Below are 21,343 nucleotides of genomic sequence, written 5' to 3'. Positions count from 1 at the left end.
ACATGCTCTGTTTTTTTTCTCACATTTACTTTCTGCGTCAGACTAAAGTTCCTGTTCTTTAAAAAAAACCCAAGAAATACCTATTTAGAGCAGCACACTGCTGAATAATCCCTCTTGCTTATGGATCTAAAGGGAGATATGTGTTTGTATAAACATTCTGTATCCGGATGCTCTGGTTGTTGATAGAGCCCATCTGTGAATTTCACCTTCTTGCTTGACATTCTCCTGTTCAAAATCAGATGCTACTGTCCTGCAGCTTGGAATTGTACCTCACCTGACACAGAGGTAATAAACTTGAGACAGCTTGTCTACCATGACAGCATGGTAGAAAAATACATGAGGCAATGCTTAACAAAGGAACTTCTTGTCTGTTCTTGGGTCAGCACTCAAGACAGTCCCTCAGCACCTTTCTTATAGAAATTCTTTTTCATTGTGGACAAGGGATACCTTGATCTAAATTAGCTGTGTATGTTCAACTGTGAAACTCCAGAGCATTTCAAATACCATAAACTCACTGCAGTATATTGAGCATGAATAGAGATATCACTGTTCTGTGAGAATGAGCCAGAAATAATCTTGCTGAAACTTGTGATCATCATTCCAGTGGTCTTTGTTTTAATTGCAGTATTTTAACCAGGATTCAAATGGCTTTCACAGGCCTACACAATACATTTGCCCAAGCATGTTCCATGCTTCAAAATGGGAATTACAGACACCGAATCTACCCAATAGCAATTGCATCACTTTTTCCCCTTTGCTTCAAAATGTATTGAATCCAAACCATACCTAATGTTTTGTTGTGTAACCTTCATTTTTTAATATGTTTTTCTTTAGTATCTTCTAACTTCCAGTGAGTGAAATTGTATAGTTAAACCACTAAGGTTTTTTCTTCTCTTAGACTTCAGTTACTTTTGTCATGATCTTTCAATTGGATGCATCTGAAACTTTTTATTCCTCAAGGTTCTGCAAAGTTGTCTTTTCCTTATGAGTCTTTACCACTCTTCTTCCAGAACCTGACAGACTCTTGATGCCAATTTTTTGACTTAACACAAGTGGTGTTTTTTTCTTTCCCAGTCACTACCTGTAATGCAAAGCATTCTACTAAACTGGTTTGTGAGACTTCTTGCTTCACTCCATTCTCTCAAGAGAAAGCGTAAGGGAATAATAAAAATACAAGATTTAGTTGGAAGAAGTTGCTGGAAATCTGTCATGTAACATCGAACCTGTTTTTATAATGTGGTCTTTCATAAATAAATTTTAAGCAGGATAGAGGTAAGGACTTGTTCAGTATGTCCATGAGAACAAGACAAAAAAAATTTTTTTTCCCAATTGTGTGTTTGTCCCAGAGATGCTGTTTTGGGGAAAAAAAAACAGTTACACATCAAATTTGTTGAACAGTTTTGTTCTAAGTTAGCAACATTTGAAGATCAAAAGATTTCAAATGCATGAAAACTGAATACTGACTTTTACGTTGGGATAATGGCCTAAGCGCATTAGCAAGATAAACTGTGTAGGTGATGAAATATACTTTATTAGACCAGCTGGTATGATTAGGCAAACAGTGATATAGAGGTGTACCACTGAGTTTTTAAATGTTAGTGCAACAACAAGAAAGACGACTGTTGTAGTTCATGAGGAGAAGGCAGCATGCAGTGGTGAAAGGTAAAATCAAGGAGTTTCTTAGTACAACAAGAGGGAGTAGAAAGGGTTGCCATTTGTACAGTAAAAACTTTGGGAAGTGCTATTTTAAAAAATTACTGATTGGAAATCTGCTGGTGAAGAATAGAAGAAGAAACGTAGAAGTGCTGTTTCAATAACATGAACTAATGGGTATTGGTCTGAGAGAATTCAATTAAAATTGATTTCTCACAGCAGTCAGTAATTATTTATTACTTAATTTGAATGTCCAGGTTAGCAAGAGAAGGCAGTCAAATCCTCTGAAAAATTGGGACTTGATGATCTTAAAGGTCTTTTCCAACCTAAATGATTCTATGATTCTATCTAGGTGCTTTTAATGTGGTATCCAAGATTAGAGGGCTTGACAACCTTGGCTGTCACTTTTGTATACGAGACTGGGTATTCATGAAGATACACCATATTATCATTGAGCATTATCTCAGTACCTTGAGAACAAATTACAGCTGAGAAGGTGTTCTCAGAACCATCACTTTGAGTGCTAAACTTCTTGCATTTTTCCTCTTCAAATCAGTTTCAAGTCTACTGGTCACTATTTTTCAGGGTTTTTTTTCTTTTGAAGAGAGAAATTGGAAAAGTGATGTCCACTAACCCATGCTACCAAAACTTATTTCTTATACTAAGGTTGAAACCATAGCATAGCCTTCTGTAAGCGACCCAAGATACTGGTATTTGTCCTCTTTCTGTCTTTTCCGGATAGGAAAGAAATATAAATTTTCTTTCACTGAGTGCTGCAGCTCTTTGGAAGACTTGGAAAATGAGTCTTGAATCCCAGAGGTTAGTTCCAAATCCTGGTTAGACAATCATCTCGTTTAGACTCCTCTGTCTTTCTCCTTCCTTGTGGTTCATACATGTGGTCATTCAAAACTGCTGTCTCCTTTTGCACATTGAGTGGGCTCCTAAGAGGAAAAAAAAATCAAAGGAACAGGTCATCCCAACACTTTTGACTGATGTTGATGTTACAGTGGTCTTTGACAAGAAGACTAATCAAGAGAAAATCCTCTGTAATTGCTCTGAAAACACTACCTAGTGATGAACATGCAGGCAGCCTCCTTAGAACTAGGTTCTCTTGTTCTTTTAAGCATTCACACAGACCGTTCATTAAAAGCTGAAAATTTGGCCAAAGGTGTAGCTTTTCAAGGGGACCACAAAAGACATCTCCCTTAAGCTGACGTTCCCTCTTCTTTCCATTCCTTTGAAATTTAAAATCTTGTGGTTCAAGTGTTAGAATTTCTAGAGCTTCCCAGTGAAGTAGAAATTGGCCTGACTAGGCTTCTTTTCGTGTGTGTGTCTGTGTGCACGTGTGCATGCACACATACACAATGGATATCTTTTTTTGTACCTAAGGAGGGGCGGGGGGATTTTGGATCAGATTCATCACATTGGGAAAGTTTAATCCAGTTACTTGTTTGCCTAAATCATAAGCAACAGTTTTTTATAATACAAAGTTTTAGGTTATTTTGACTATTCAGACCCTATTGTTTCTCTGTGCTTATGATTATGCAAATAATTGCCTGTCAAAAATTATTGAAATCCTAATTTTTGAAGAAATGTAATAGATCTACTTGGTAGTAAATTTACTACTATCTCCATTAGATGAAAAGAAATCACAAAGGAAGGAGGCTGTCTACGTTAGAACATGTGGTAGAAACTTTAATAATGGCATGGCACTTTCATTCTTTCTATGAGGTTGGGGAATTAAAAATGTAAAAACAACATCCCTCACGGGTTGTGGCAGTAGCACTTAATGGAAGCATGTTATTTAGATTAGGCATGTACAAAAATTCAGCAGGATTCTATAGGAGCATCACTGTCTTCAAGTAAACTCTATGAAAAGTTAATCATGCTTTTTTTTTTTTTTTTTTTTTTTGATGGCGTCCCTATCCATCTTCTAGCTGTATATAGGCTCGGCATTCCAAGCATGCCAAGTGTCCCTCTACAGAAAAGGTGTTTATTAGAAGCTGGCAAAGAACACAACCCTTAAAACGGTCAAAGGGACAACTGTATTTTGTTCTAAATGTGATCAAAACCAAATCCTGAACATCTCAAAGTACTCTGAAATAATAGTGATACTTCGAGCTCTTCTAGTTAATGTCAATTTGAGCCCAGGTAGCATATGTTCAGATGCAAGCTGTTAAATGCTAAGCCATTTCCTTCATAAAGTGAGACTAACTGGCAGTAGTCTTTCTCCTAACTCTGAAATTCCTTAAGCCCAGATTTCCTAGTTGGTAGGTTTAACTGGTAAGTGAACAGCCATGAAGTCATGTCTCTACACGGGGATTAGGTGGCAATGTGGGATTTGGCAAGGACTCACCTTTGCCTGCCTGCACGCTTTTATAGCACCGTGGTTTAGATGCCTCTCAACTGTTGGTTGATTGATGGCACCTTGTTGTTATTCCCATTGGTTGTCAGCTACTGTCTTGTGTCGTTTTCAGGAAGTTACGGAAACCTGTGGCCCTTGGAAGTTTACAACTGGGTAGCCAAACTCTAGAGGCTGCTTGTTTTGCTTGGTTTTTTTTCTAAGCCCTGTCTCTGTTTGGCCTTCTGTAAAGCAAAATTCTCAACAGCAATTCACTTACGCGATAGGGGAAAAAGACTCCTTGGAGATCTGGTGGAAAGGTCCTCTCGTTCCTTTGATAGCTGCCTCATCTTCAGCAGCAGGAATGCTCTTTCTCCATTCTAGGCCCTCTGAAACAGAGATGAAACAGGGTATTTATGCCTTTCACACTTTAACTGGTCATGGAGATTAATCTCAAATGAGGGTGAGGGGAGGTTATGTGGTTTTTTTGTTTTGTTTTTCTTTTTCCCTCGTTTTTGAGCTTGCTACATAGAATTTCTGTAAGCTGTTGGCAGTTCCTCTGTAATGCTGTGTTCTTTGGCGTTCTTGATGTATTGAAGGACTTACGGTGACTTCTTGTCCTTTGCTTTATTGTTCTGGTTGTTTGCTACATGTCTTCAATTTAGATCATCTTTTAAAGTCTTTTTTCGTGACCATCAGGAAGAAGGAAGCTTCCAGTCTTGAAAACGTGATGCGACTGGAAGGTTCTACAACTCATTTTACGCTCTAATCTGTTTCTGGCAAATTCTTAGATTTTTGGGGTGCTTCAAGAAATTCATATAAGGCTAACAGTAATTACAAGATGGAAGAAAATGGCATGCTCAAGATTTTCTTGATAATTTAAGAAAACCTGAGGTGCTGTTTCCCATTCCCTCAAACAGTACCTTCTTAAATTGTGGACCAAGGCTCAGATGTGGACTGGACAGATTGATGAGGAAATAAGACCATCAGTTGCTGTTGAACACAACAGTGGTGATGCACTTTTTGGCTCACAAGTTCAAAAACCACTGTTTAATGCATGCTGGGAATGTGAGCTGGCAGAGTACCGTGCTGTGCATGCCCTGTTTTCTTCTGAAAAAGCTTTTGGTTGCTGTAGTTGGCAACACAGTACTGGGCTAGATAGATCTTTACCAACTGTAACCATTTTTTATGTCATGTCACTTGATGCTGTCACTGCACTTCAGTCCTTTCTTGGTATAATGCCACGTTGAAATTTCAGTCTAGGCACCTCTGGTTGTTTTCCTTCCTCCCCACCTAAGATGTGTGAACTGTTTCTTTCGACTGCCTGTGAAGAGGGAACAGGTTAACTGTACTATACATGGCTTACGAGGAAAAAATTATTTTGACCAAGTGAATATTTTCAGTTTTAAAATACTACAGGTTCAGAGTTCAGCCCTGCGTCACTTTGTTATGGGAGATGGGTTAGTGAAGGAGTTGCTATTTATATGAATATCTATTTTTAATGTTAATGTATTTGAGCTGATACTACTTCTAATTCAGTAATGAAAAATAAACGTTTTATGTAAAGCTGTAATTGGAAGTACTTCCAGATACTTTACTGAAAGGATTTACTGATCTGTGCATTGCAGAAAGCTGCCTTATGTTCCGAAATGTTCTGCAGTGTGACTTCTGCCATTCTGTATAGATCCAGAATGTGCTTCTCACTTGTGATTTCTGTTGGCCAGGTGTTTTGCATATTATGATGATATGTTCTCATTAATCATATTGTGATAAGAGTTTTAGTGAACACAATTTCTTTTTGTTTTGTTTTGTCTTGCAGGCACCAAGTATAGATGAAAAAGTAGATCTTCACTTTATTGCATTAGTTAACGTAGGTGGTCATCTCTATGAATTGGGTAAGAACACTTTTTATCCACTCTCTCCATTTGTTTGAAACAAATACAAGTAGTAATGTTGTTAACTATCAAAGTTTGAGAGAGATTACTTGATGTAATGTAGGGCCTAGGTTCTTTTCAACTGCATCATAAGGTCTGGGGGGTGGGGTGTTCTGTCAAACAATTGCAGCTGCATTCCCATTGTTTTTTCGGATTCTCCTTCCCTCATTTCCCTCCTATTAAGATAAAATGGTACAGAATACTAGACTGCCTCTAAACTTCCTTTATGATTTACAAGGACAGGAGGAAGCAAGAAAGAATTGATGAACACTCGAAGTTTCAGAGAGGAAAGTACTGTTATGTCCCTGAATTGCTTGTGGAATTAATAAATGAACTGTATGCCACTTTAGAAGTATTAGCTATATTATTAAATAGAGTGATACAGTTTAAACTGAATAGTCAGGATATTAGCAGATACTAATATTCTGCAACTGATTTGTTATAGGCTGGTTATTTTTTCTTCTACCTTTCGTCACTAGACAGTTAACTGTAAAACAGTAGTCTCTCTTTTCTGAATTACAGCTATTTTTTTCCCTCTTCAGATTGTGTAGCACCAATTTCTACTCAGATATTCTCTAATGACATGGAGATCCATGCAGCAGCAAAGACACAAGGGTTATGGATGTGTTAGAAACGATGGAAGCACCTGAGAATGGTCATGTAGGAATTAGGGTTTCTCCCCCCAAAAAGACAGTGGGATGGGCAACAAGCAGGAGGAGCTGGAAGCCATTGTGCAGCAGGAAAACTATGATATAGTTGCCATCACAGAAACATGGTGGGATGACTCACACAACTGGAGTGCTGCAATGGATGGCTATAAACTCTTCAGAAGGGATAGGCAAGGAAGGAGAGGCGCTGGGGTAGCCCTGTATGTTAGGGAGTGTTTTGATTGTCTAGAGCTTAATGATGGTGATGTTTATGGGTAAGAAAGAATCAGGGGGAAGGCCAACAAGGCAGATATCATGGTGGGAGTCTGTTATAGACCACCCAACCAGGACGAAGAGACAGACAAAATATTCTATATGCAGCTGGGAGAAGTCTCACAATTGCTAGCCCTTGTTCATGTGGGGGACTTCAACTTACTAGATGTCTGCTGGAAACACAATACAGCAGAGAGGAAACAGCCTAGGAGGTTCCTGGAGTGTGTGGAAGAAAACTTCCTGACACAGCTGGTGAGTGAGCCAACTAGGGAAGGCGACCTGCTGGACCTGTTGTTTGCGAACAGAGAAGGACTTGTGGGTAATGTGACAGTTGGAGGCTGTCTTGGGCATAGTGATCACAAAACGGTAAGAGTTTTTGATTCTCAGAGAAGTAAGGAGGGGTGTCAGCAGAACTGCTCCCTTGGACTTCTGGAGGGCAGACTTTGGCCTGTTTAGGAGACTGGTTGACAGGAGTCCCTTGGGAGGCAGTCCTGAAGGGCAATGGAGTTCAGGAAGGCTGGACATTCTCCAAGAAGGAAATCTTAAAGGTGCAGGAGCAGGCCGTCCCCATGTGCCGAAAGATGAGCCAGCGGGGAAGACGACCGGCCTGGCTGAACAGAGAGCTTTGGCTGGAACTCAGGAAAAAAGGAGAGTTTACGATGTGTGGACGAAGGGGCAGGCAACTCAGGAAGACTACAAGGATGTTGTGAGGTTATGCAGGGAGAAAATTAGAAGGGCCAAAGCCCAACTAGAACTTAACCTGGCTACTGCCATAAAACACAATAAAAAATGTTTCTATAAATACATTAGCAACAAAAGGAGGGCTAAGGAGAATCTCCATCCTTTATTGGATGCAGGGGGAAACATAGTGACAAAGGATGAGGAAAAGGCTGAGGTACTTAAAGACTGAGGCAAAGAAGGCATTAATAGTAAGATCAGTTGTACTCCAGGTACCAGCCCCCTGAGCTGGAAGACAGGGAAGGGGAGCAGAATGAAGCCCCCATAATCCAAGGGGAAATGGTTAGCGACCTGCTGCACCACTTAGACACACACAAGTCTATGGGGCCGGATGGGATCCACCCAAGGGTACTGAGGGAGCTGGCAGAAGTGCTCACCAAGCCACTTTCCATCACTTATCAGCAGTCCTGGCTAACTGGGGAGGTCCCAGCTGACTGGAGGTTAGCAAATGTGATGTGATGTGAGGATCTGGGTAACTACAGGCCTGTCAGTCTGACCTTGGTGCCAGGGAAGGTTATGGAGCAGATCATCTTGAGTGCCATCATGCGGCACGTACAGGACAACCAGGTGATCAGGCCCAGTCAGCATGGGTTTATGAAAGGCAGGTCCTGCTTGACTAACCTGATCTCCTTCTATGACAAGGTGACCCTCTTAGTGGATGAGGGAAAGGCTGTGGATGTGGTCTACCTAGACTTTAGTAAAGCCTTTGACACCATTTCCCACAGCATTCTCCTGGAGAAACTGGCTGCTCATGGCTTGGACGGGCGTACTCTTCGCTGGGTAAAAAACTGGCTGGATGGCCGGGCCCAGAGAGTTGTGGTGAATGGAGTTCAATCCAGTTGGCGGCCAGTCTTAAGTGGTGTTCCCCAGGGCTCAGTGTTGGGGCCAGTCTTATTCAAGATCTTTATCGATGATCTGGATGAGGGGATGGAGTGCACCCTCAGTAAGTTTGCAGACGACACCAAGTTGGGCGGGAGTGTTGATCTGCTCGAGGGGAGGGAGGCTCTGCAGAGGGACCTGGACAGGCTGGATCGATGGGCCGAGGCCAATTGTATGACACTCAACAAGGCCAAGTGCCGGGTCCTGCACTTGGGCCACAACAACCCCATGCAGCGCTACAGGCTTGGGGAAGAGTGGCTGGAAAGCTGCCTGGCGGAAAAGGACCTGGGGGTGCTGGTCGACAGCCGGCTGAACATGAGCCGTCAGTGTGCCCAGGCGGCCAAGAAGGCCAATGGCATCCTGGCCTGTATCAGAAATAGTGTGGCCAGCAGGAGTAGGGAAGTGATGGTGCCCCTGTACTCGGCCCTGGTGAGGCCCCACCTCGAATCCTGTGTTCAGTTTTGGGCCCCTCACTACAAGAAGGACGTTGAGGTGCTGGAGCGTGTCCAGGGAAGGGCAATGAAGCTGGTGAAGGGTCTGGAGACCAAGTCTTCTGAGGAGCGGCTGAGGGAACTGGGACTGTTTAGCCTGGAGAAAAGGAGGCTGAGGGGAGACCTCATCGCTCTCTACAACTACCTGAAAGGAGGTTGTAGCGAGGTGGGTGTCAGTCTCTTCTCCCAAGTAACTAGCGATAGGACGAGAGGAAACAGCCTCAAGTTGCACCAGGGGAGGTTTAGATTGGATGTGAGGAAAAATGTCTTTACTGAAAGAGTGGTTAAACATTGGAACAGGCTGCCCAGGGAAGTGGTTGAGTCCCCATCCCTGGAAGTATTTAAAAGACGTGTAGATGTGGTGCTTAGGGACATGGTTTAGTGGTGGACTGGGCAGTGTTAGGTTAACGGTTGGACTTGATGATCTTAAAGGTCTTTTCCAACCTAAACAATTCTATGATTCTGTTCTATGATTCTATGACTCCAATCTTAAACATGTTGCTGGGCAACTAGGTTTTGCTGCAGGCGCTTCAGAAAACTAGCAAGTAGATCAGGATTTAAAAACTGCAAGTCACTGGTCTTTCCTAACATAATTTTTGCAGTATTTTATGGTGAGAACATTTTCATCTTTTGAAAATCAACAGGTAATTAAGCAATGCCCTTAACGGGTGATAACTAATCATAACCTGGGACATAAGCAGTATATAAGAAGTGCTTATGTTAATATTAAGGTGATCTAAGGGGTATTATCAGTGGTAAGTCATGAACAATAGGCACACATTTCTCTATTTTTATGATGCTGTATGTCTGTCAGTGAACTAGATCAAATAGTGAGGCAACTACTGTAGGATGCAATATAAATATTTTATGACTCTAAATTTCAAGGTGTGATGGATGGCTTGCTCTTCTTTTGGTTGTGTGCTACTATTTCCATGTTACCTTTTCATTGTGCATTAATTTGCTCTGCTTAAAAAGCACACTACAGACTATGATTACCATGTTTAGCTATTTTCCATAAATATGATGCAAGATAAAACCCACCTGAATTTTTTGCTTAAATTTAAAAAAAAAAAAAAAAGGAAGGAAAAAAAAAGAGGTGTTTAGCTCCACTATATAGTGCAATGCCAATACTACTATTTCCTTTGTTCTTAAAATAACTTTTCTCTGTACCAGTGGAAGAAAGCAAAAAATACTTAAAAGTAGGAAAATGGGAGAAGGTTTTTCAATTGATTCACTGGCTTCAGTCACTGTGGCCAGCATGTGGGCTTTGGCAGGCAGAAAATGCTAAGGAAGCACATGGATGTTAAATGGTTATGATGTTTTTGCCATAGAAAACACATTATTTATAGGCACATGAAATTAAAATGCTGTTCTGCCAAGATGTATGTAAAAAAAAAAAAAAAAAAAAATTGAATCAAACTTAGCTTGCAACAGTACAGGGCATTCAGTTCTGTTTCCCTGGCACATTCTGAGGGTTTTGCATTGTATCTTCAATCATGGTTGTTACAATAATGAACAACCTCTTGCTCATGTAAATCTGTAAGTTTTCTAACATCAAATCTATTTTTGGTTATGGAAAATGGAATTTGGAAGTATTGTCAACGTTGATGGAATCTTTGGGGAGGGAAAAGTCTTTCAAAGGGAGGACATAGCCAAAAGGGAATCTGGTCTAGCAAATACTTAGGATACCCTGACATATGTTCTCATACTGTTAGGTCTTCACAAGTAACCTGAAACATACTTCTATGAATGAAATTATTTTTAAAATGGTGAGAATGATAGCATTATTATATTGGAAATGGGAGAAAAAATAATTAACTATAGCAACCATTTTTAAATGCTGTGAAAGTACTTAAACTTATTGGGTTTGTTTGCTTTTTTATTTTAAGTGAGAGTAACATTTCAGTTATGCCAGACTCTTCAAACTGGTGGGGCTGGTATTCTGTTCTGTCGTGGTGTCCCTGATCACAGCTGTCAAAGGCCACAGACATACAGCTGTCTGTCTGGGTAAATCCATTAAGTGTAGTAGAAATTGTTCTTCTCTACTTGAAAAACTGAAGTACTATAGTACTATACCACCACTAAAACAATTGCAACTTACAGCCTTAAAGTTTTCAAATAAAATATTAAAAAGTATTTCATTGTTTTGACTGGATTTTTTTTTTTAATGTAACATAATGATACCTGTTGAAGCAGTCAGCAGTGGAGAGACCAGGAATAGCTATGTGCATGTGTGATTCTTTTATGAAAAATGAGGTAGCATTTTTGTAAGTGAAGAGCAAAAAATGTGTTCAAATAGCTTTAACTGGAAAAATGAAGCTTTTCTAATTTTATAAATGTGTTGTTCAATCCTGCTTTGTGTTTCAACAGATGGGCGCAAGCCGTTTCCAATAAACCATGGGGAAACTAGTGACGATTCTTTTTTAGAGGTAGGAATAGAAAACCTTCTTAAATGGTGTTATACAAAATTCTTGCTCTATTTCCACAGAATTTATTAAAAATATTTATAAAAATATTTATACAAAAGTCTTGCTATATTTATGATTGGATGAGGAATAGAGCGAGTGGGATGGTGAGACAAAATTAGGTTTACTCAGTTTTAAAACAGGTATTTCAGAATGCTCATGTTGTGACTCTGGATAACAGAGTATCATAACATGGTAACAAGAAATGTCAGAAAGGTTGACCATAACAGAAGATCAAACAGACTTTTATGTGCTGAGATTTTCGTATACCCCTGTTCCTTTCAAATTTTACGTGAGATGAATTCATCAGATTGAAAACTTAAGATAATTTTTCATTCTCTTTCCTTTTGGTTTAGTTATAGTTTGATAGGTGCCATGCTAGACAGAAGTTTATTTCCTTTCTGACACTTGCTAATAATCATTCTTCTCCAGTTTTGTGGCTTCTTTTGGGTGCTTCTTTGTGTCAGGAGCTGTTTAGTTGAGAAATGAATTGGAAAGGAATACACTGAATTGGGAGGATAAACTGTCATCCCCACAGAATGATGCGAAGTTGAAGCTGAGAGAAGGCAATGCATAGATCTGGTATCCAGACTGGATTAGCTTTGCAAAAGGAAGAAACCAGAGAAACTAAAAAACAAACAAACAAAACCTTTTAATAGTTTAGTAGCATAGACTAATGTCTGTAAAGTTTGCATACAATTTGTGCTTGTTTGGGCAGGGGGAGAAGTTAGATAAAGTTTTCCTTTTTTCCCATGTGGCTTTTTTCTGTTTTACTGATAACATGTGTTCTCCAGATTGCACCCTAAAGCTAGATGAAGGAATTACTTACAATCTTTCACTTACCCCACACAGCTTAAAGTCATCTTGAGACAAAGGAAAAATTTCTGAATACAGCAGTACTAGTAAAGGCAAACTTCAGAGATGCATTTAGGAAGTCAGACAAGCAACACATCTGTTGCACAAAGTAATATTCAGGCACAAAAATCATTGTTGCTATGGTTTTGCATAAAACTTTTGCTCTGTTATGCTGCCCATGTGAGCACTGTAAATCTTGAATAGCGGTAACTCAGATCAGAAATACAGTTTATGTAGACTTGTCACACTGTTTAGTAATCCTTTATGGCAAAATCCATTTTGAGCATAGTTTGTATAAAGCATATCTTCATATTAAAGTTGTGGGGTTTTTTTAATAAGTACGATTTATAGTGGTTTGGTTTTTTGTGGGTTGTTTTTGTTTTTTTTTTTTACTTTTTTCCCTAGGATGCAATAGAAGTTTGCAAGAAATTCATGGAACGTGACCCAGAAGAATTAAGATTTAATGCAATTGCACTGTCTGCAGCTTAAAAGCCTTTTCCAGTGGGGCTAATCTATTGCAATGTATTGTAACAATAAAACTGTTGCCATATGTTAATAGTACAAATTTTGATACTTCCCTAACATGTTGATTAATTGTAGCATACGTGGAATAAACTTTGCATTTGTCCTTGCTATATCTCGCTGCTTGTTCCTAAAGCAACTTTGGGTATTTATATACACGCATGTGTTTTGTGCAAGACTTCCATGTGGTGGGTTTTTCCCCTTCCACCCCCTTAAAAGTTTTGGGAATTACTGTCTGTGATACTTCATCCTCATAATGATGAACTAGTTCAGAGTAGGATTATCATTTGTATCATTCACAGATAACATTTTGAGTGGAGTATGTGGTATGTTAATGGGTAAAAACTTGAAATATGAGGCTATCTCCATCTTTTAATTCTAACGATCCAAGAATATTATAAGAACTTTTGCAGGTGACTCAAAAGACAAAGGCATTTTTTTCCAGTGCATTATTTATAAAGGAATATATGGAAGAAAAAAGGCAGAAAAAGGACTGTTTCTTCTTACTGTTGGTGAGCACTAACATTTTAAAATTATCTTAATCTTTACATTTTGAATAAAACTTAATTTTGTTTCTCAAGCCTAATAATGTTAATAAATTGTCAAAAAGCTTTAGTTAAACTAGTGTTTGCTATTTGTGTATGTGGAAAACCAACATGGATTTTTGCCCCAGAAAAGCCACACTAGTAATTAATGCTAGTTCAAATGGTAGGACTGCGGAGGGCACACGCAGGTGAATACAGCAATGTGAAGTATCTCACCTAACTGAAATAAATGATAGAAAAGTAATGATTGTTGTATTGAAGTTTTGCGTAACAAGAACAGAAACAGACTACAGATGTTAAGATAGCTATGATGGTCATATACTTTTTTTTTCCCTTTAGGAATATCTATTTTAAGTTTGTCAGGTGGCATTACTGAATGCTATGTGTTACCCTTCCCCTGTGCCATCCCTCCCACCCTACCCACTGGATCTTAAGGTACTGTTAACCAATTTCTACACTTGAATTAGTAACAACCTGGTCGTTTTGCGGGTTGTGGGGGTTTTTTTTGGCTATGCAATCTTATGCTTTAGGATTCTTGTGAAGGTTGGTTTTGGTTAATGTGCATGTTTTTGACATTCCAGAAAAATATTCCTTATTTGTTGCTTTGAAGTGAAATAATTCAGGTTTGCTTCCAGTCAAGACCTCTGCCAAAGGAAACTGAACCCTCCGTGTTCCGGAGGGTGCTTTCATTCTCTATCAATTGTCATTGCAGGAAAAACGAATGGGGTTATGCCAGAAGCAATCTGGCAGGGTTTTCCTCCTTTATAGGAAAGAAAGAGGCCTGCGAGTCTGTCTTATTACTTAAGAACATCTTTTGCACTCTAAAGAAGAAGTCAGAGTGTTTGTCTAAAACATGTCACCTGGAGAGTCCACTAACAAGAAGAGTCTGTTTTCTACAAGTGAGCTGGTTGGAAAAGTGAGGGGGAAGAACAACACTAACAAGTTTCTATTTTTGAGCACTTTTTCATCCCAATAAAATGCAGTATCGTTAAGACTTGCTTTATGTTGCTATGCTCATTAGTAAAGCCCTGAAACTTGCTTTTAAATAAAAATCAAAGGCTTTAGTAACCAAAGCAGCTGCATTGTCTTCCTGCTAATATCAGAAAAAACAAATAAAAGTTGTCACGATTTAATTGGGATATTGCATATTTTATGCTAAAGGTGACTTGGAGGATTACATTTAAAGTAAGCCATAGTTAATACAGATAAGGTGCTTTTAGGGTAGGGAGGGGGGTGAGGGAAGAGAGGAAGAGGAAATGCAGTTCAAAGCTGTTAAACAAGCTACATCAGTTGTCTGCTTTAGGGAAATATTGACAGCATATATGCTCTTCAATGATCAGAAGATTTTGGTTTTAGGTAATAAATGGAGGGGCTCTGTTTCTGTGCAGTTATTTATTGCAAAATCACTTCAGAACTGGAGCTTTAATTGAGTATGAGGACTGATTAAGTGAATTCATGACAAAGGAAATCAAGGTTAGAATAGTAAATTTGAGGTGGGATTTTTCATGGTCACACTGGAAAAATACATCTTGAGTCTTAAGTAAAAACTTATAAATAAGAATTCTTAGTATTTTGGCAATATGATAGTTTTGCTCAGCGTTTTTTACGTAGTCTTCAAATCAGTTGTCCTGCAGGGTAAAGTTTCCTTCTATTTTGTTTTACTTTCAGTCTTAATTTCCGTTTTATTAATATATAAGACAGTACTCTTTAGTGAACATTGTTTTAGGAAAGGATCTCAAAAGTTTGAGATGACAAAGGAAGAGCAATGCACCAGTTATCATGCCAAACTGTATCTGCTCACTGCGCGGTCCCTTCCTAGATGGAAATTTTGAAAGACTGCACTACAGAAATACTATCTCGCCTAACATGTACGGTGTAACAGCCTTCCAGTGCTTGTAAGACCCTGTTTTGGCACTGGCATTGGTGACCATCTTAAGGAGCACAGGAAGTAAAGGGATCTACAAGATGCTGCAGTATCTTTGGCATTGACAGAACCCGTATAACTTGGATACAAGGAGTGAGGTACGAACACTTGGCTGACTTGTATAGTCCAGCAAGGTCCTGACCAGGGGCTGATGAGCCCCGCAGAGCCACACGGTGCTTTTAGCTCTGCAATGCCCACGCAGACGTTGCCTTATCTGTACAATATGTGCTTATTAGCTCAAGCTCCATGGGAAAATAACACTGTATTTCCGAACTTGTGCGGCCCTGCCAGAGCTTTGCCACCTTCGTGTGGAGCATGGTTTGGCCACAGGCATGCAGCGCTAGTGACTGCCAGGAAATCCCTCTTCAGCTCCTGCAGTCTGGGCCGGCCCTACACATCATCTTATGGAAATGGTGCATGTAGGAGTGAAGCGATGATGCATGCTCAGCGCTTATATTAATTTTAGCTGAGTGCAGCTGGTGTGCTATTAAGCACTCAGGATTGTTCAAGCTCTTTTAAGTATCTTGCTGTAAGCTTTCCCATGTTATTACAAGCATTTTACTGAGAAACGGTAAGAATTTAAAAACCAGTACAATGCCCTTTCCTTTCAGTCATGGCTGCATGATTCAGTTAAGGAAAGAAGGAGAAAGAGTTTTCTGTCGTCGTTTATTTTCTAAAACTTACATTTCACACTTAACAGCCCACACTTAAAAAATAAATATGGTCTTTCCTTAAGGGAAGAAGCCTGCCTTGGCAGAAAATATTATTGTATCAAACATTTATAGAACTCTCTATGAAAAGAATATGACATAAACTGTTGCGTGACTTATCCCTGGGAGCACACACAATTGTTGAGTAGAACAATATTCTCTTTGCTGCTTTTGATACCAACAATTAGCAGTCGTATCTGGTATATGTAGTCTTTTTCTGATTTAGGAGTCTGGTGACTTACCTTGTTAGCGCAAAGGAATATTAAACTCTTTTGGTTGTTTGGGCTTTCATAGACAAATTATCTGTGACAGTCAATTTAAAATTCACTTTGAGGAAGAAATTTACATGTTGGAACTTTTTTTACTTGGTGAATAACTTCGACTTGAAAGCTGCTGTGGTCCATGCAGCTTACTAAAAGGAGGAGTTAATCAAATTACTTGATTACTTCGAATTACTTTATTTAATCTAAAACATTAGACACTTGATTAACACGAAAAGTGATTTGATTTGCCATTAAGTGAAATAAAACAGCCAGAAATAAGCGAGAACTTGGAAACTGTTTTTTAAACATGACCTCTTCTGAAACCTGTTTCATAGAATTTTATTCTCAAATAAATTTAAACTTTTATAGTATTTATAGTTACTTCCTCCTACTTAGGGACAAGCATCCTATTTTTATATGAAGTGAAAAGGCAGACCTTAAAAATCTGGGAAAGGCTGCAGTAGTTCTCCAGAAAAATGTTTAGTAATGACAGCTAACGCAAACTGATGTCAGCCAGCAGCGCAGCACGTACACGCTTTATTTAGACTTTTTTTTAGCCTTTGTAGTCATGAATGTTAAATAGCGAGATGAGAGGTTGTTTTGTGATGCTCACGCTTCCCACTCAAGAAAAAGGCAGATTCTTCATTTGTATTTGGTCTTGGGGCTGTTCTGGCTTGGAGCAGGAAAAAGGAGTAGAGAAAAAATTCAAAATTATAGCTCTGATTATCGTTTCATTCATCACTGGCGCTGTAGCGTAGGTGTCTCAAATCATACCACTGTGAGGAACTAACTACATAATTTCTATGCATTTGTAACTTTAATGAATGGCAGACATCGCCTGTGGAACTTATCTCAGCCAGAGTCACTGGGTTTTCCTTCCTGCGTGTACCACCAGTAACGCTGATTTCCATGTACTACAGAAACTGATGGCTAATAGCTTCCTGGTATGTTGAATTGATCTTCTCAAATCTTCTTTCCTATTCTAAGAAGGTTGTTTACAGAGCAGAAGTAAGATGTACTCCCAAGTAAACATGTTAGGAGAAGCTAATTTGTGTGCAGTACAAATTTTAAGCTTTCTTTTTTCAGTAGTCCTTAAAAAATTACATGGTGCATTCTGCCCTGGCCCATGCAAGCAGTAGATGCGTGCAGCAACTCACTTTTGCTTACGGAAAAGATATGGAAAGAAAGATATTAACAGTTCAAATAGAAAAAGATCATCCTAAGTACAACGTTAAAAGGAAATCAAGTACTTTTTTTTAAAAAAAACCCTGACGCTGTGCATGAATATTCCAGAAAATGGCTCTTTTCCCTGGTATTTCATTAACTTTTCTGCTCTGAATGTGTCTACTGTCTACTCCTGTACTGGAGGAAAGGGTTTTGCTGTGTTTAGTCAGCATACCTGCCCTCTCCCGGCTTGAGGGGCTAGGTCAGGGTGGAAGAAACTTTGCTGTGGCATAGCATAATCCCAACTCGGCCAATGTTTGTGGTTACCATAGGCGCCAGAGCCAGGCACGCCATCCAGCCGGCCTCGGGAGGCGTGGGGCTGAGAATGGCCTCACCGGGACAGGGCTTCAGCTCTGAGCCCGAGCACAGGAGAGCGTGGGGAGCGGAGGGCTCACAAAGAAACTGTTGCAGCGTATCGGGGGCAGAGACACGAGTGAAATAAAGCAATGGGCGCTAGCTGGGGGTACTGCGAGCAAAACCAGAATTGCTGCAAACGGTCTTCAGGGCGGGAGGGAAGCACAGGGGCCGAGCCGTGTGGCTCCGGCTCTGCCCCAGGCATCTCCGCCTCGGTCATTTTTTGTGAAAAGAGCTCGAAACAAAGCGTGGACCTCTCACGTCTTCCCAAGCAGTGGAAAAGGCTCCTAGCTTCGTCCCCAAACGGGACAACGCCGCGGAAGGGCGTGGAGTCGTTTTGCCCCCCCGGATCACGGCGCTGCCGATGACTGCAAGGCAAGACCCGCTGGTGAGGAGGTGAGGGAGTCGGCCGGGGCCAGGGCTCCCGCTGCCTCGCCGGAGGGAGGCGGCGGCCCGCAGGGTAGTCCCGGCCGGGCGAGGGCGGTGCGCTGGGCGGCAGGTGGCGGGGGCCGGGGCGGAGGTGGCCGGCCCTGAAAGGTGCGATTGTCCCCAGCTATTCCTGGTATGCGCCGGGGCGGGAGCCGCCGGGGGCGGCCTCCGCCGGGCGGGAGGGCGAGGGGCGCCGCGGCCAGGCGGGACGGAGCCGCCGCCGCGGGGAGGGGGGTGGTGTGTGTGCAGCCCCTCCCGGGCATCCGGCCGCCCCCGGGGGGGGGGGCGCGGCGTTGCTTTACATCCAGCGGATCCTTCAAATTCTTGCGGTCGCTGAGCGCCGGCGAGCTCCCGGGAGGGGGAGCTCCGCGGGGAGGAGGCGGAGGGGGAGGAGACGGCGCGGGGAGCGTTAAAAGGCGGCAGCTGAATGACAGCGGCTGCTCCCCGCGCCCCCACCCCGCCGGAGGACCGGCCGTTCGCCGCCGCCCCCCTCGCTCGCTCCCTCGCTTTGCCGGCCATGGAGGGGAGAGAGGACGCGGAGTGCGACTGCCAGGCGGCGTTCGCCGAAGCTCGGCGATGGGTGGAGGTGAGGCGTCTCTCGGTCCTTTTGTGTGTCACCCCCGAGCCCCCTCCCCGCGGGGAGGCCGGGCCGCCCGTCGCCCCGGTTTCCCCACGCGAGTGCGGGGTCTCGCTGCGCCCCCCGCACGGCCGAGGGGGGAGGACGCCGCCGCGGGGCTGCCGCCGTCGTCGGGCAGGAGCGCCAGGGACGCGGCTCCCAAACTTTGTTTCTTTGTCGGCAGCTGCGGGCTGCTATTTTTAGAAGGTATCGTGAAAGCTTGCAGAGGTCTGTCTTTGCAGTATCGCCAACGGCCCCCTCCCCAAAATCCGAATTAAAGGCCGGTAGGGCTATCCTCCTGTTATTAAGGCTTATAATTTCTTGCCATCTTGTAAATTACTTCTCTAGCGCTTGTTCTGAGACCGTCTGAATTAAAGGCACTCTTCTTCCTGTCTCAAAAGAGCTCAGGACAGAGAGTAACCTGGAATTACAGTCATTTTCTTCTCTCCTATTTTTTAAACACGAGTGTCTGACTGCACACGGTGCTTGGTGTAGATATCGGTGTTTCTGTACCGCCACCCAAAATCACGCTGGCGCGGTGTATGTTAAGGCACGGGGAAAGAGGTTGCTCGTAGGTGTGTGCCTGAGCCTGTACGTGCGCGTGCCGGCTGGGTGAGCGGGGCGGGTGGCGCGGAAGGTGCCTTGAGAAACGTTAGAAACATTGAACAGCCTCGGTCAGAGTCGTTGTGTGCTTTTAGAGAGGAACTTCAGCGTGCTGGCTTACGTGTGTTCTAGCAGCTAAATAACTTCAGCTTATTTTTTTTGCACCCATTCACTCGAGGCGAAACTTAAGTTGTAAGAAATGCCATGCTAGCAACTTTCAAAAGAGTAAATATTCAGAGAAGGGTGTTTGTTACTTCTTACACCCCATCTCTGCACGCTTGTCAAGACCCACGTCCAGGCTGCTTTGTTTCCTCTGTAAAATGATGACATCTAGTGCTTAAAATCTATTGAGAATTTTGAACCGAGAGCACTGTAGGCGAGGGTGTCGCAAATGACTTCCACAAGTGTCAATTCTGTAAGTGCCATCTGTGAATGCAGGTAATTAAAGCAGTCCACTTCCCCAAGTGTCAATTTTGTAAGAGCTAGCTGTGAGTTTAGGTAATTAAAGCGTTCTCTCGCACGTATGCATTTCTTGCATTGCTTTCTTTAAATTGGCAAAGCTTAGTTTAAATAGTTTCATTGAGGTGATGTAATGTCGTCTTTGAAAATCCTATTTTAAGGGTTTGGGGATTTGTTTTAATTATTATTAATTTTCGTTTGATGCTGGCTGGTTGTACCATTCCTACAAAAGGCTCCCTCTTTGCCTGCCAGTAGCGCGTGGGAGCACTAGCACAGCTCTGTAAGTGTGAAGTGTGCACTGTGTGTGTAGCGGAAAAACAGTATGTTCAGCTTCCCCCCTTCCCCATCTAATTTGTGTGGCTATACTTTGTTTCTGATACGTGAAAACTGCTCTCATTTTAAAGTAACTTTCAAACTGACCCCTGGAAGAAACTTTTTATTGTAAATTGAATAACTTAAAAACCTGAAGGTATTGATAAACAGGATGTTAAGAATCCTGTAATGTTGAAGGAAAATGTAAATATTTATTTCCCTATGAAATGAGGTTTGCGTTTCAGAGTCCATTGTGTTTCTCTACTCTTTAAATCCAGATGGATTAAAAAGCCAAGACCAACCATTTCCGTTGTTGTATGAGAAGAGTAAAGATATTTTTAGAGTAACGAGACATGTCCCAAGGTTTTGTGAGTCTTGGTGAAACGCAGTGGTGTGTACAAGGTTGAGAGTGAAACTTGGTGAGTCCTAATGATTAAGCAATTAGTTTTGAAGATAAGGCAGATTTCCAAGTATTTAGGAACTTGAAATTCTTATGTTTTGGTAAGGTTTTGTGTGCCAGCTTCCCCCTAACATTAGAGGAAGATGAAAACATACAAACACTAGCTGCTATATTTAAAAGAACAAGCAAAAATCTCTTTGTAAACTGTTACCCTTTGCTAATGAAATCTGTGTTAACATATTTCTGTATTTCAATACGGAGATTTAAAAAAAAAAAAAAAAATTCAGAAGACCTGAGCTCAAACCTTGAAGCTGAGGGCTTTTTGTAATGGGAATGGGCACCTGTATATGTCAGATCTCAGGGCAGGGGGAAAAAACACCCGAAAACATAAAAAATTTTCACCCCATCTGTTCTTGAAGCTTTTGGTGAGTGAAGATTGTGTCCTGGTCAGGTCCCTCTTCTGCCTGTTCCCAGCTGGAGTCTCCATGTTGTACGGCAGCCTCTGGTTGGTGGGAGCTCAAACATTTGATCCTAGTTCTTATGCTATACAGAAAAACCCCAACAAACAAAAAAAAAAACCACCAACAAAAAAAACCCCTGACAAAACCCCAAAACAAAAACCCCAACAACTTAAGAGTAATAACAACAAAAAATTGCATCTGATATCTGGTGTTAGTTAATGCAAGACTTCGTTCTTCAATTCAGA

General features: G+C 41.5%; 2 protein-coding genes across 16 annotated transcripts in view; both read left to right on the top strand.

Moving 5' to 3' along the window:
- The window catches only part of UCHL3 (ubiquitin C-terminal hydrolase L3), a 47,116-nt gene extending 34,205 nt beyond the window's left edge, over positions 1 to 12,911 (top strand). The window contains exons 7-9 of the mRNA XM_076362771.1: positions 5,814 to 5,889; positions 11,327 to 11,385; positions 12,682 to 12,911. Of these exons, the coding sequence (XP_076218886.1) occupies positions 5,814 to 5,889; positions 11,327 to 11,385; positions 12,682 to 12,765 (219 nt within the window). The 3' untranslated portion in view covers positions 12,766 to 12,911. The remainder of the gene's footprint in view (positions 1 to 5,813; positions 5,890 to 11,326; positions 11,386 to 12,681) is intronic.
- Positions 12,912 to 18,638: 5,727 nt separating this feature from the next.
- LMO7 (LIM domain 7) overlaps positions 18,639 to 21,343 on the top strand; it is a 133,679-nt gene continuing 130,974 nt past the window's right edge. For 4 of the 15 annotated variants that reach the window (XM_076362691.1, XM_076362659.1, XM_076362643.1 and 1 more), the window contains exon 1: positions 18,641 to 18,833. In XM_076362691.1, coding sequence (XP_076218806.1) covers positions 18,675 to 18,833 — 159 coding nt within the window. In that variant the 5' untranslated portion in view covers positions 18,641 to 18,674. Of the gene's footprint in view, positions 18,834 to 21,343 lie in introns of all 15 variants that reach the window. The other 11 variants (XM_076362668.1, XM_076362635.1, XM_076362652.1 and 8 more) reach the window with 7 other exon arrangements.

The sequence above is a fragment of the Aptenodytes patagonicus genome, chromosome 1, assembly GCF_965638725.1.
Source record: "Aptenodytes patagonicus chromosome 1, bAptPat1.pri.cur, whole genome shotgun sequence".
NCBI lineage: Eukaryota > Metazoa > Chordata > Aves > Sphenisciformes > Spheniscidae > Aptenodytes > Aptenodytes patagonicus.
This window is presented reverse-complemented; position numbering and strand designations above follow the sequence as displayed.